General features: G+C 60.2%; 1 protein-coding gene and 1 long non-coding RNA gene across 2 annotated transcripts; one reads left to right on the top strand and one right to left on the bottom strand.

Annotated features, from left to right (window-relative positions):
* Window positions 1-49: 49 nt before the first annotated feature.
* On the bottom strand, window positions 50-13,000 carry ARHGAP33 (Rho GTPase activating protein 33). The gene is made up of 22 exons (XM_069550693.1): window positions 12,914-13,000; window positions 10,912-11,009; window positions 10,749-10,833; window positions 10,347-10,427; window positions 10,102-10,239; window positions 9,593-9,685; window positions 8,892-9,014; window positions 8,727-8,804; window positions 8,575-8,641; window positions 8,433-8,492; window positions 8,187-8,339; window positions 8,002-8,104; window positions 6,940-7,084; window positions 6,780-6,862; window positions 6,587-6,694; window positions 4,665-4,810; window positions 3,877-4,030; window positions 3,647-3,792; window positions 3,492-3,566; window positions 1,788-2,462; window positions 1,298-1,689; window positions 50-1,213 (listed from the first exon to the last, which is right to left on the bottom strand). The coding sequence occupies exons 1-22, from the start codon at window positions 12,917-12,919 to the stop codon at window positions 437-439; spliced, it is 3,786 nt and encodes a 1,261-aa protein (XP_069406794.1). The 5' UTR covers window positions 12,920-13,000; the 3' UTR covers window positions 50-436.
* LOC138418826 (uncharacterized) lies at window positions 7,036-8,092 on the top strand. The gene is made up of 3 exons (XR_011248736.1): window positions 7,036-7,112; window positions 7,339-7,458; window positions 7,889-8,092. It is a non-coding gene; the product is annotated as an uncharacterized lncRNA (long non-coding RNA).
* Window positions 13,001-13,229: the final 229 nt, after the last annotated feature.

Raw genomic sequence — 13,229 nt, 5'->3', positions numbered from 1 at the left:
TCACTGCCTCTTTATTCATTGAGCCTGGCCCCAGCATGACAGCAGCAGCCACATTTTCACCATTTTTATTCATTAATTTTGTCAGATGGTTTAGTGGGGTGTGTGGGGAGATAGCAGGAGCAGCCCCCCACCCCCGTGCACAGGACAGGACATGCTGGGGACCCCTGGAGGGAAAGGGAGGGTAAGGAGTCAGCCTAACCCTCTCAGATTTGTGCGAGAGGCCCCAGGATGGAGGATGGTGGGAGGCGGGCATGCCCATCAGCCCAGGGTAGGTAGGCTATGATAACGGGTTAGGGACCCACATCAAAGGCAAGTTACAAAGTTAGAAACCTGGGGTAGGGGTCAGAAGCTCAGGAAAATACAAAACAAGGGATCAGGTTGGACCAAGATCAGTGAAAGGGGAAGAGAAAGAAGGAAGGTCCCTCCCAGCTCTGGCTCAGCAGTAGCTTTGGGTCTGGCTCTCAGGGTGGAAGGACCAGCTGGGAGTAGGGTAGGGGGGTGGGGGACCAGCCCCCTCCCTCCCTTGCCCCCCATTCCTGTACAGGGACCCTCGGTGGTGCTCGCCCCCCCTCCTATACGCTGGTGGGGCTGCCCTGTAGGGGAGAGGGTCTGGAGGGCCCCAGGGCCCAGGTACCCTGTGAGGGGTGTGGTGGCCCCAGGGGGCCCGCTGCTTTTGGGGGAGGCGGGGGGCTGGGGGGCCAGGATCAGAGCGACTGCGAGGGTGGGCAGGAGGGGAGGAGGAGCTGGAAGAAGCGGGTGAGGGGCCCCTGGGCCCCAGGGCTAGGTTGACGTAGAGGGGTTCAGGTCGGGTGGGGCGCCGGGCCGAGTGCTGGGGGGCTGAGTAGCCAAGGTGGTCGTGGGGAAAACAGGAGGGTGGTGGGTAACTGAGTGGGAAGTCAGGGGACCTATGGAGTGGTGGGGATTGGCCAAGCATGCCGTACGAGGCACTGAGCCTGTCTGGGGGCATGGGGCGCAAGGGACTCCAGGACCGAGTGGGGCCAGAGTAGGGGGACCCCTCGCCTGCCTCGATCTCATAGTACAGGTTCTCTCCTCTGTCCAGTGGTGTAGGGGGAACCAGGGGGCTCCTCCAGACTGGGCCTGGGGAGCTGGGCTGGAAGGATGGGGAGCCGAGGGGGTACAAGCCTGGTTTGGGGACCCCGAGGAAGGGTGGCAGGCACTCCCGGGGGGCTGAGAAGAAGCCAGGGGTGGGAACCTGCTGGGGGACAGAACACAGGGACTGGGCTGCCGTCTCTGGCGCAGCCCCGCACCCCCCACCCATCCTGAGCTGAGCACTAACCTGGGTAGGGCCTCGGGGTGTCCTCCTCGAGGTCCCTGTGGGCCGCTGGCTCCTCACCAGGCTCCCATCACTTTGTTGCCTTGGTAAGGAAGGTGGGGGTCCCGGAGCCCAGCCACCTGGGTGGGCTAGGGGGTGGGGGGGTGGCCCACTCCCTGAGGTCCCTGGGGGCTCACCGCCCACCTCCAGGGACAGTGAACGGCGGAAAGGGGACTGAGGAGCAGACGGGGTGCCCCCCTGCTCCTGCTGGCTCTGTCTCTGGGCCACCTGCTGAGCCCGCTCAGCCAGGGCCAGGGCCATGAGGCGTGCTGGGTTTTTGGGAGGCGGGGGTGGGGCCCCCCCGGGGCGCAGGAGGGACAGGGGAGGGGGCAGCAGCGGTGAATCCATACCAGCACCTAGGAGAGGAACGGGAAGAGGAGTCAGCCAGGTCTTGGGTATAGCCTCGGGGTTGTGAAGGAGTGGGCTGGGCTGGGCTGGGCTGGACAGGACACACCATGCTGGCCTTGGGCTCCCCGGGGACCAGGCAATGCCAACTTGCTGCAGATCTCTTGTTGGCAGGTGTCACTCAGCTGGGCCTCAGCTCCATGCAGCAGCAAGGGGATGAGGTGGGGGCGCCGGCCTGGGCTAGGGCTGAGGGCTGGTGTTGGCGTGGCCGAGGCAGGTGTTCCTCCAGCCCCCAGCAGCTCCAGGACAGCAGGTGGCACTGACACAGACAGGGGCTCCGAGATGTCCAGGGCAGTGGGTGAGGCAGGGCTGGTGGGGCCCCGGGGCGAGAGGGCCTGGGGGGTCGCCCTGGGTGGAAAGGCAGAGGCGGGGGCTGGGGGGGCCGGGCTGGCGGGAGGTGCTGGGTCCCCGGGGGTGGGGCTGCTGCAGCGAAAGGTAAGGGGATCAAAGTCAAGCCCCCGGAGCCCCTCCAGGCATCGGGGTGGGCTAAAGTCCAGCTCGTCACCGTCGTCTAGCCAGGCCGAGGTTCGGTGTGAAGGGGAGCCCGAGAGTGCTCCCAGCCCAGCTGCGGAGGACTCGGAGGAAGAGGAAGAAGACGACTCGGAGGAGGACTCGGTGGACTCAGATGACGACAGGCTCTCACAGGAGCCAGCAGGTGCGGGGCCCACGGGAAAAGCATCACTGCTGGAGTGGGGTCGCCGTAGCCTGTGCAGCCGCTGGAGGCCTGGAAGGGCAGTGCGGGGGAGGTGGAGTTAGGGGTCAGGGGTCAGAACTACCTACCCAGATACATCAGTGAGAACAGGACACACACCCCCAGTAAGCTGGGGAAATAACACAGAGACACATCCCTGCCTAGGGTCACAATGGCTGGGGATCCAGGGAGAGCTGTGCAGACTCTCGGGTGATAAGAGGCCATCAGTGGCAAGTCCATGAAGAGGACTGTTCCAGAGGCAAGAACAAAGTCTGACAACCCCACTGGCTACAAGCTCCACACCGACAGGATCTCATACCCGGTGGCTGGGAGGACAGCCTGAGGCGACCACTTCTGGGAAATACTCGGGCCTCGTCTTGTACAGCTGGATGTGGGCCTATCATACAGTGTGCGCCTCCCCTCCTGGGCGCGCTTGTCAGAGCCCCCACATCCATCAGGAGGGGCATGGACAAGTATCCCCTCCCCTGAGGGGATACCCACACTCGACAGTGGACAGTGATGGAGAGGAAGGAGCCTGAGCCACGCCAGCTGCGCGGACGGCAGCCTGTGATGGAGTGGTGAGTGAGTACACTCACAGCACGATACCCCTTTTTAACGACACCCTTTAATCAAAGATTCAAAACAACTAGCAGTATGCTGTCGATCCCTACACCTGTAGGTGGCAAATCTGTAAAAGCAAAGGGACAGAGACTATCAGAGGATGCCTGAGGTGAGGAGGCAGCAGGTGGGACGGGGAGGACTTCGCAGATACTGTGGTGGGAGGCCTTTATTTCTGGCCAGTGGATTCATGGGTGTTCATGATACTATTTAATTTTTTTCAAAAGGGATGAACAAAAGACTAGAAGGACCCTGCGTGGGCCAATGACCAGAGGGCATCGTGAACCAAGAGTGAAGCTTTATCAAACTTATTGTACGTAAGGTCTAGATTAAAACAAAAAACCTCAAGACCCCCAAACCTAAGAACACCACGTGGAGGCCAGCTCAGAGCCCCAGTCCCTCCCAGCTCCACCTGGGTGCAGGCAAGGGTCACCCCGTGCTCACCAGCCCCACTGGCCTGCGATGACAGAGACTCCTCACTCTTGGCAGACCTCAGTGTGACAGTGTCAGGTCGGCAGCCTGCAGGGAGAGGATGAGGGGTCATGGGGGGCACTCCAGGGTGCCTCTCCAGCCACCACGCCCACTGCCCGGCCTCTGACCTGAAGGCTGTGGTCGGGCCCGGGTGCCCCCTAGCCAGGGCAGAGGCTTCTTTCGGGGGATGCTGGGGCCCCGGCCCAGTGCAAAGAAGGTCTTCCAGCTGCTACCCCCAGGCTTCCGCTGTTTCTCGCCTCTCTCCCCTTTCCTCCTGGAGTTTGGGTCAAGACATAGGAGGCTGGCTGAGGAGCTGGGCCCCCCAGGCCAGTCCCTCCCTTCTGGACATCCTACTCACCTTTCCACAGGTGAAGTTGGGGCCTTGGAAGTTGTGGGCTCGGTGGGTGTCCCCAGCCGACCCTGGGTCCGAGCCTGGGCTTCCTCTAGTGTTAGCAGGCGAGTGGAGGGGCCGCTGCCCGCAAGGGACTTGGGCCTGGGGAGGAGGCAGCGGCCTGAGGAGTCGGGAGAGGGGGCAGCCATCAGCCCTGGGGCTGTTGAAGGCCACAGGCAAAGCCAAGCGCTACAGCCCAAGCCCCGGCCCCGCAGCGTGCCCACCCGGGCTGGCAAGGCAGGGGGCCAGGACGGATCAGGCGGGAATGGGTGGGCAGCAGGCAGGTGAGGAGGAGGAGTGAGGCAGAACGAGCTGATGAGGAGGCAGCTCCCAGCAGCCAGCGAGGACAGCGGCTCTGGCTTCAGTTACCTCGGGCCAGAGGGCCCTCCGACGTGCTGAGTCCTGACTGGGCTGGGGTCCGGGGCAGGGCAGGGAGTCTGGGTGGGGCCGGGGCAGGGTCAAGTCTGGGGACCTCCCACCTCCTCCCAGGTGGACCCATGGCCCCAAGTGCCCCCAGGAGCTACAATGGGTGAAGGAAGAACGATGTCCGGGCCAAGAAGTGGGGATCCTGAGCGTAGGAGCTGAAATGAGAAGGTGGGGGAAGGGGAGGGAGAGGCCGGGGCGGGGTCCTCAAGGAACCAGAAGGGAGGTCCAGCTTCAGTGGGACAGGGATGGGGCTGGGAGCCCACCTACCCTCCCACTGCAGCCCTGATGATGGGGGGCAGTAGTTAGGACATGGGATAGGATGGGCATACCTGCAGGGTCGAGGCCAGCAGATGTGAAGGTGTCGCTGAACAGGACGTCCACGTGGGTGAGCAGGAATTCCACCACCACCGACTGTACCCGCACCTCCCGGAATGCTGCTGCCCCCCCTAGCCCCACTGACTCCAGCTCCATGGACCTGGATGGGAGGAGGGTGAGGGTGGCCAGGTGCCTGGAGCCCCAGCTGGTAGGTTCTGGCCGGGGGCGGGGGTGGGGCGCCGTGGGAGCAGTGACTGTCATTCAACGTCTCTGACCTTATCCACTGATCACATCTAGAATTAGATTCTCAGCCTTTCCCCAGAACCTGCTCCCTCCCTGCCTATCCCATCTCAGTCAATACCTTGGTATTGCCCTTGACCCCTCTTTCCCTAACACCCACATCCAATTGCAGGAGACCCTGTGGGCTCCACCTACAAACTCTATGCAGAATCTGAACTCGGCTCCCCTTGCCCCTACTCTGGCCCCGCCTCCATCCTCTCCGTCCTGGACCAACACACGGCCTCCTCCCTGTTCTCCTTGCTCCCTGCCAAATCCCTACAGTCTGTTCCCCACACTTAGCCAGAGGGAGCCTGTGAACCCCTAAGTCACAGATCAGGGCCCTCCTGGCTTAGAGCCCTCCTCTGGCTGCACGTCATTCCTGGTAAAAGCCAGATCCTCACCATGACCCACAACTTGTAAGTCACTCCCCTGTCTGTTCCTGCATTACCTCTCTGACCTTACCATCTCCTCCCCTTCAACCCTGCACTCTCTCACTCAGCTCCAGTGACAATGGCCTCCAAAACGCTGGGCCCTAACCCAGCCCCAGGACCTTTGTACTTGCTATTCCCTCTACTTGGTTTGCTCCTTCTCAGCTACACAGGTCCTTCTCTTACCTTCTGCAGCTGTTAATTCAAATGTTACCTTCTCAACGGAGTCTTCCCCACCTATTTTATTTAAAATTGTAAATCTAGATATCCCAGGTCTGTCTGTATTTTTGCTCACAGTTCTTATACCTACCACGTACTAGCTATTTTATTTATTTATTTATCTGATTCCCAAGAAGAACTGAACTCCTCCAGGAAAGAGAACTTCCCTGTCTTGGTCACCATCAAATCCTTTCGGGCTTACCCTGCTGCTGGCCAACAAGGACTTCTTCCTGAAGCCTTCCTTGCCACTCTATCTAAAAATTTCAAGTGCCATGACTGACCAGATCTCCATCCCCTACTTTGTAATCTTTCTCCTCAGCCCTCATCACTGTCACACTGTGCTCTTGTTTTTTGGTAATGTCCACTGTCATCTCCCACATAGGATTGTGAGCTCAGAGCGTAGGTTCCTGCTCACCACTGCGACCCCAGTGCTGAGAACAAGGGCGGGCATAGGGGCACCCAACACTTAAGAAATATGTGTTGAGGGACTTCCCTGGTGGTAGTGGCAGGAGTCTGCCTGCCAATGCAGGGAATGTGGGTTCCGTCCCTGGTCTGGGAGGATCCCACATGACTTGGGGCAACTAAAGCCTGTGTGCCACAGCTACTGAGCCCGTGAGCTCTAGGGCTGGTGAGCCACAGCTAATGGGACCCTGTGCTGCAGCTACTGAGTCCTGGGCGCCCTGGAGCTCACACGCTGCGACTGCTGAAGCCCATGTGCCTAGAGCCTGTGTTCTGCAACAAGAAACACCACCACGATGAGGAGCCTGTGCACCGCGAGGGACAGCCCCTGCTCACTGCAACTAGAGAAAACCCCGAACGCAGCAACGAAGACCCCCACAACCATAAATAAATTACAAGAAAAGAAATAATGTGTTGGGTGAAATGATCAAAAGAGCAAAAGCTCGATGGGTTTCTGGAGTGAGGTTGGGGGGTGGGGGCAGGGAGACTCCAGGCCCAGCCTGGGGGTTGGTAGGGAGCTGGGGGAGCAGGCTGGTGAGCCGCCAGCTTACCGTAACAGGTTAGGTGCCCAAACGATGGCCAGGTTGCGGGCGTGCATGCTGGTGTTGGCACTGTGTCTCGCCATGCGGGCCAAGTGCCTCAGCAGGTACTCCAGGGTCCTGGGGGTGGGAGTAGAGAGAGAACGCCTGAGCCTCACCTCCCTTGGGAGTCCACCACCACCCTTCCCTGCCCCTCCTGGTTTACCGGTAGTGCGGCGGGGGCAACTGCTGGATGACATCGTGAACCCTCACCAGGCGCTCCTCCTCCCCTGGCACCGACATGGCCTCCTGAGACAGTGCACAGTGTGAGCGGGGCTGGGCTGCTGCCTCCCAGCCCCTCCTACCTCGCAGTCACCCTCACTCACACTGAACTTCCCGTAGAGCTGGTAAGTGAGTAAGGGGTTGGGCAGCTCTCGGAAGTAGAGCTTGCAGAGGGAGGACACGCTGTGGATGTCCTGCAGGAAGGCGGGGCCAGACAGTTCAGGGATCCTCTCACTGTCGAACTCATGCCTGAGGCCACCACGTCGAGAAGATGCAGGTCAGAGCTGGCCCACCGGGCTGGGTGCTGCCCCCACACCCAAAGTGTCCACAGGTAGATGCAACCCGCTTCCTGTGCTGGCTTTTCAGAGGCAGTACCTTACTGAGCCCCCTCCCCTCCAACAACCCTGCATGCCAAAGACAGGGCGCCCCATTTACACAGGAGCACACTGGGGCTCTGGTGGGAGACACCCTGCTTGTAGCTACCCAAGCCCATCTGCCTCCAGAGTGTGACTGGGCTCCATCCACAAAATTGTGCCATTCTCCTGGCTCCAAGAGGCACTGCAAACTGCAGCTGGAATCCCAGCGGCCTCTGCTCACCACCTGGCAGTGTCTCGCCCTCTCAGGTGAGAAAGCTCTATACACGGGACCTCGGCCTCAGGCCCTCTGCTCTCGCCTGGAAGCCCGGGCCTCAGCGCTTCCCAATTCTTAGACTGTTATGCCTACTGCCCCTCTTCGGCCCACAATCCTTCCTGTGGTTCCTCCCTTACTCCCAGTAAAAGCCAAGAGCCTAACAGTCATCAAAAAAGGCCCGTGAGCCTACTCGCCCCTTATCACTTCTCAAACATCATCTCCTGCCACTTTCCCCTCTCGCTGGCTGTTCTCTCCATGGTGGGCAACCACAATGCTCGCTCCCCCACCTCCTCCGCAGCGAGCACTCTCCCAGGAGGCCTTCTCCACCCACCTTTATTATGATCTCCCTCACCCCGTCTTTTTTCTCCAGGCCACCTGTCACTACTGTCAACTCTCTCCTTTCCTGTCTGCCTCTCCTTCCAGCACGTGGACCCCAAGAGGCAGGAGTCTCCGGCTGTCTCGTTCACCATGGTGTCCCTAGAACTTAACGCTTGACGTGTGGGAGGTGCTCACGAAGGTTGGTGGAGGGTCCTCACCGTAGCCTCTGGATGTTGGATGACACACCTGAGAGTCGATAGATTCCATCCACCACCCCATGGGCCTCAATAAACTCAGAACAGCAGCGCAGCACCTGGGGCACTGGGAGAAAGCAGGGGTTGGGCCTGCTGCTGTGGGCCTCTCCTGGCGGGGAGGAAGGGCAGGGGGGCGGACTGGGCCTCACCATCCTGGCCTGAGTTGCTGAGGTGTTCTCCCAGGTCACAGCCAAATACCCTCTGCCGCAGAATGCCCCGCTGCCGCAGACGCTGCCGGGAAGGGCGGGAGCGCATAAAGGTGCGGAGGAGGCCAGCCAGCTTCCCCCGCGGCCGGGGCACCACTGTGGAGATAAAGGCTGGTCACACAGGGTCGCATGGGGAGACGGGGCAGGGTCTGGCCCCTGGTAATTACAAACGGGTCATGTTCACATTACCTGAGGTCAGAGAGGAAACACCCTGGGAAGCCAGGACACCACATGGGGAACCATCGGCATCTGCAGGGTGAACAATGGTGGAAAGGATGGAGGGCAGGGAAGGGATGCAGGAGGGCCTCCCCACTCTGCCCAGGACACTCACCCCCCTTTAGTCCTGGACCTGGCCGCTCCGTGAATAGTTCCACACACTCACTGGGGAAGAAACCGACCTGAGGAGGATTTGGGGTCAGTGATGGGGCCACCTGAGCTGGCCCAGTGCCCCAGCCCTACCTGTCCAGCTCTAGCCAGGCTCACCTGGAAGCCCCGCTTGCCCCGCCACCAGCTCCGATCCTCCGTGGGCGGCATGTCGATCACGGAGACAATGTCCCCCACCTGGGAGTAGGTGGGCATGAGGAGGCAGGGTCAGAAGGTGCAGATGAAGTGGGAGCCCAGCCGGAGCCGGCTCCCCCACAGCCTTACCTCGAAGGACAGCTCGTCAGGTGCCTGGGCCGTGTACCGCTTTACCACATGGGCAGCAGCCACTGCGGGGATATTGAGTGAGGCCTCCTCACTGAGGAGCAGTCGCCGGCCGTGGTTGTCCAGCTGAGATGGAGGGGGATGTGGCAGGGAGAGGCCAGAAGAAGGTAACAGTAAAGACCGAGAAGTTTCCCCCACTAGAGGCCACCCCCTGTCCCCTACCTGGGTGCCCCTGTCACTCAGAGCTATTGGTAAAACACCTACACTCTTGCTCCTTCCAAAGCAAATTCCCTTCCATGTCCCAGGATGCCCCTGCCCGAAACCATGCTGATTCACTCCTGCACCCACATCCTCCACAGCAAACATTGCATATCTCCTATCTGAAAACCTGCACTCTTAGCCTGGCGTTCTGCTAGCTACAGCCAAAACTATTTCTAGCCAGTATATCAATATACCTTGAAATTCTCACATCCCCACAGCCCAACACCTGCACACACACACACACACACACACACACACACACACACGCACGCACCCACTTGTGTTCTCTCTCACAGGCAAGCGCCCACACAGACACTGAAATACCAGTACCTCCTCCACTCCAGCTCTTTTCTTTCCTGTGCCCACACACCCTCCCAGGCTGCTTCTTGCTCCTCAGACATCCCTCCCTCACTCCCAGCTCCAAGCCCCCTGCCCGGGCCCACCTCCATCCAGGTAAGCACCGGCCCACAGTTGAGGTTACTGTCCACCAGCCCTGACAGGGTTTCCAGGTACTGCAGCAGCAGCGGCACCAGCATCTGGGGCAGGTTGTCAGAGTGGGGTTTGTGAGAAGACCCCACCCAAGAGAGCCCACCGCCCTCCTGTACTGCCCTGGGTCGCCTCTGGCAGGGCTGAAATTCAGCGTGAACACATGGGTGCCACTCTGCTGTGAAGTACTGAAATGCTGCCATATCAGTTGATAAACAGGCTGAACCAAGGCCCTGTGTGCCTCCAGCGGTCTGGCCATCCTGACCCTCCCCTGGAGCCCCCTGAAACTCCCCATGATCCTAAAAACTACAGGGAGTCACCGTGCTGCAGTTCTGAGGCCCCCAACTGGTTGGAACTCAGGACATACCAGTGTTTAATATTTATCTATTTCCCCTGCCTTGATGGTTTCACCCATCACTGGTGGGGACACACCTTGGCTGTAGCAGGGCTAGGACAAGTAGTTTACCTGAGCAGCCCTGGCGCCCTCTGGGGGTGGAGGAAGCTCTGGGAGGCAGGAAAACCTCCGGTCAAATATGCATCGGTGGAGGTGGGCATCCAAGGAACGGAAGTCATCGTAACTGCGGAGAACTGGCCAGGAACGGCCCTGTGGGAGAGGGAAGGACGGGGGATACAGCAGCTTCATTATACTGAGCTGAGGACCACGGCAGTCAGTTCACCAGGCCAGCGGAGAGGCAGGGGTGGCTGCCGCACCTGACAGGTCACCTGCACCCCGAACACCAGTTCATTCTCTCCAGAGACGTTCGGACTGTCACGCTCTGGAGACAGCAGGAGCTGCAGAGGGAAACAAAAGGCCCAGGTGAGGGTCTCGCTTTTGTCCCTGTCCTGACCTCTCCAGATGGGCACTTTTAAGGGATGGGACCGTGTCCGCCTCCTGGGTCTCCCCACAGTCAAGGCCTGGTGATGGCTCAGTCAGAGTCCAAGGTCCTGGCACAAAGTCATTGCTGAATGAATGAAGGAACAAGTCTCCCCTCTGCCCTGCAGCTCCCGCCACCGAACAGTCACTCCTGGGGGGAGGTTTCAGGGGTAAAGTGGCTGATGCTGCTTCAGGGCTGGGTGGGATCCCACCTACCCACCTGGGTGCAACCCCCATACCTGAATATGGCCGAAGTCAACATTCTCGTAGTGAAAATGGGCACAGTCTGCCAGCCGGGGAAAGGGACCTCGAGGAGCCGAGAGCCTGGGGGACAAACGACAGGTCACTGGCAGCCCTATGCTTGGCTCCCCTCCTAGGTTGAGGCTCTCCCTCACCTCTCACCTCTTCCCAGGCTTCCCCTTCACACTGGGTCCCCCAGCGGGGGGCAGGGGCTGCACCGAGCCCTCCCCTGGGCCATCCAGGCTGTCAGTGCTGCGAGCCTGTAGAGCAGAAAGAAGAATCAGAGGCCCCCAGAGATGGGAGCAGAGAGACAACGGGAGCATTGTTATCTGGCAGCCTGGGCCTGCAGGCCCGAATTGCTCCACACGCTGTCCTGAGCATGGGGTAGAGGGGTGGGTCGGGGGAGGTGAAGGCCGGGCTCAGGGTAGGTCTGCTTCCTCATGTGTAGTCTGGAGTGGGGGCTGGAAGAGCAGGGGCCATGGGTGCGTCAGGGCAAGAGCATGCTGGTGCTCTCTCTCCCTGTTTAAAAGCAGCCTCCAGCCCCAGGAGAGAAGGGGTTGTGCCTTCCGCGCCTTTCATCAACGTCTGGACAATCACAGCTCCCATCTTATCAGTCTCCCTGCTTCCACCTCTCCCTTCCTGCCAGCTTCTTCACAGCAAGAGTCAGTATCACTTTCCCAAAACACAAACCTGCCTCTGTCTCTCCCCAGGTCAGGGATCTTCAATGGCTCCCTGCTGTCTTTAAGATAAAGTCTAAATACTGTGGTCTCTGCTTACCTCTCCAGCCTCATTTCTTCCCACTGCCTCTACTCTCAGAGCTCTCAGACTTCTAAGAGTCCAACAAAAGAATCATCTTCTCATTTCCTTCTAGGCCTTTGCAAAGGCTGTTCCCGCTGCATGGAACACTCATCCCCATCTTTTCCCATGCTTTCACTCAGCCCTCAGATCTGACTCTCATGGTAGCCTCCCCCATCCCAGGCTTGATGATATTGCCTTAACTTCCCTCATTACAACCCTGTGCACTCTGAGATGTCCCCATCTGGTGACAAGTCCATCTCCCCCACTGGACTGAGGCTCAGTCCCTACTCCCCTAGCATTGCCCTGCACAGAGCTGCGCAGAGAATTGAAGCTCCTCACAAGTAGGGTTGTGCCTGGTTCCTCTCTGGGTCCCAATGCCCAGTGCCAGCTCAGTCACCCAGCAGGGGCTGGGTAAAATCTGATGAATAAATTAACCATCTGCCAGATGAGGATTTCCCAGAATGAGCCCTAGCCTCTCCCTCCTTCATCCTCCTACAACCCCGACTTCATCCTTTGGGTCTCACCCTTGGGTCGGTCCCCCTCCAGCCCATGAAGCTCCCCAAGGCAGGATGGGTTCTGACTTTCTCCGTGCCTGGAGCAAAGGGGCTACACAGAGGTCTCAGTGAATGCTAAGTGAGGGAATGAATGGATGAATGAGCAGGAGCAGCATGGTGGGAGAGGGAGATGGTGGGGGAGGGGGGATGAGGACAAGAAGATGGAGAGGACCCAATGATCACATCGGGGGGTACAATGCACGCTGGGGATTGAGGTGGAGTAAGGAGGAGGGGAGCAGTTGGAGAGGCTGAAGTAAAGGTTCAGGCTGATGCGGGGATGGGGTAAGGGAGGGTTGGTTGAGAAGGACTGGGATGGGATGAGAAAGGAGAAGAAAAGGGTCAGGCTGAGGATGGAGCCGGGTGGGGGTGGGGCTCAAGAATGAGAAAGGGGCTGATGGTAGGAGGAGGAGGGGTCTAAGCCAGGGAGAGGAGGAAGATGGGATGACGATGCTGAGGATGGATCTGGGACAGCGGCTGGTGGAGGACTCGGAGACCCTCAGAAGGCCCCCGCGGAGGCCACTTAGAGGATGCGAGGTCCTTCCCTGGACCAGCCCTTTTTCCTCCCAAGTCTGGGTCTTCGGCTACTGTCACCCCCATACAGGGCGTGGAACAGGGATGCGCGATGAGGGGGCGGGGCCGGGGTAAGGGCTCGAGCCCAAGACCAGGCCGGGGTACGAGAGGGACCGCGACGAGGGGTGAGGGGCGGCGCGGGCCGCGGACTCGGGCGGGGCCAGGGGCGGGGCGCGTGGGGCGTGGCCGCGCGCGGACAGACTGACTTCGCCGATGGACCGACGGCCGCGTGGGCGCCTCACCACCATAGCCGCGTAGCCTCCTCAGGCGCCAGCCGCGCTGGACCCCTCGCTCGTTGTCCTCGCCGCCGATGCCGCCGCCATGGCGACACAAAGGGGAGGGCGCAGGCCGCGCGCGGGCGGATGCAGGCCCCGCCTCTAACGGCTGCCCGTGGCTCTGGCGCGCGCGCTCCACGGGGGCGGGGGCAATGAGGGACGCGGCGCAGATTCTCATTGGCTCTACCCTTGGCCTTAAGATGACGCCCCGCCCACCTGGCGGCTAATCATTGGCTTCAGCTTGGGTCCTATTTCTGGCTAGATCTCTTCGGTCCCGCCCAGC

The sequence above is a fragment of the Ovis canadensis genome, chromosome 14 (assembly GCF_042477335.2).
Source record: "Ovis canadensis isolate MfBH-ARS-UI-01 breed Bighorn chromosome 14, ARS-UI_OviCan_v2, whole genome shotgun sequence".
Taxonomy (NCBI): Eukaryota; Metazoa; Chordata; class Mammalia; order Artiodactyla; family Bovidae; genus Ovis; species Ovis canadensis.
This window is presented reverse-complemented; position numbering and strand designations above follow the sequence as displayed.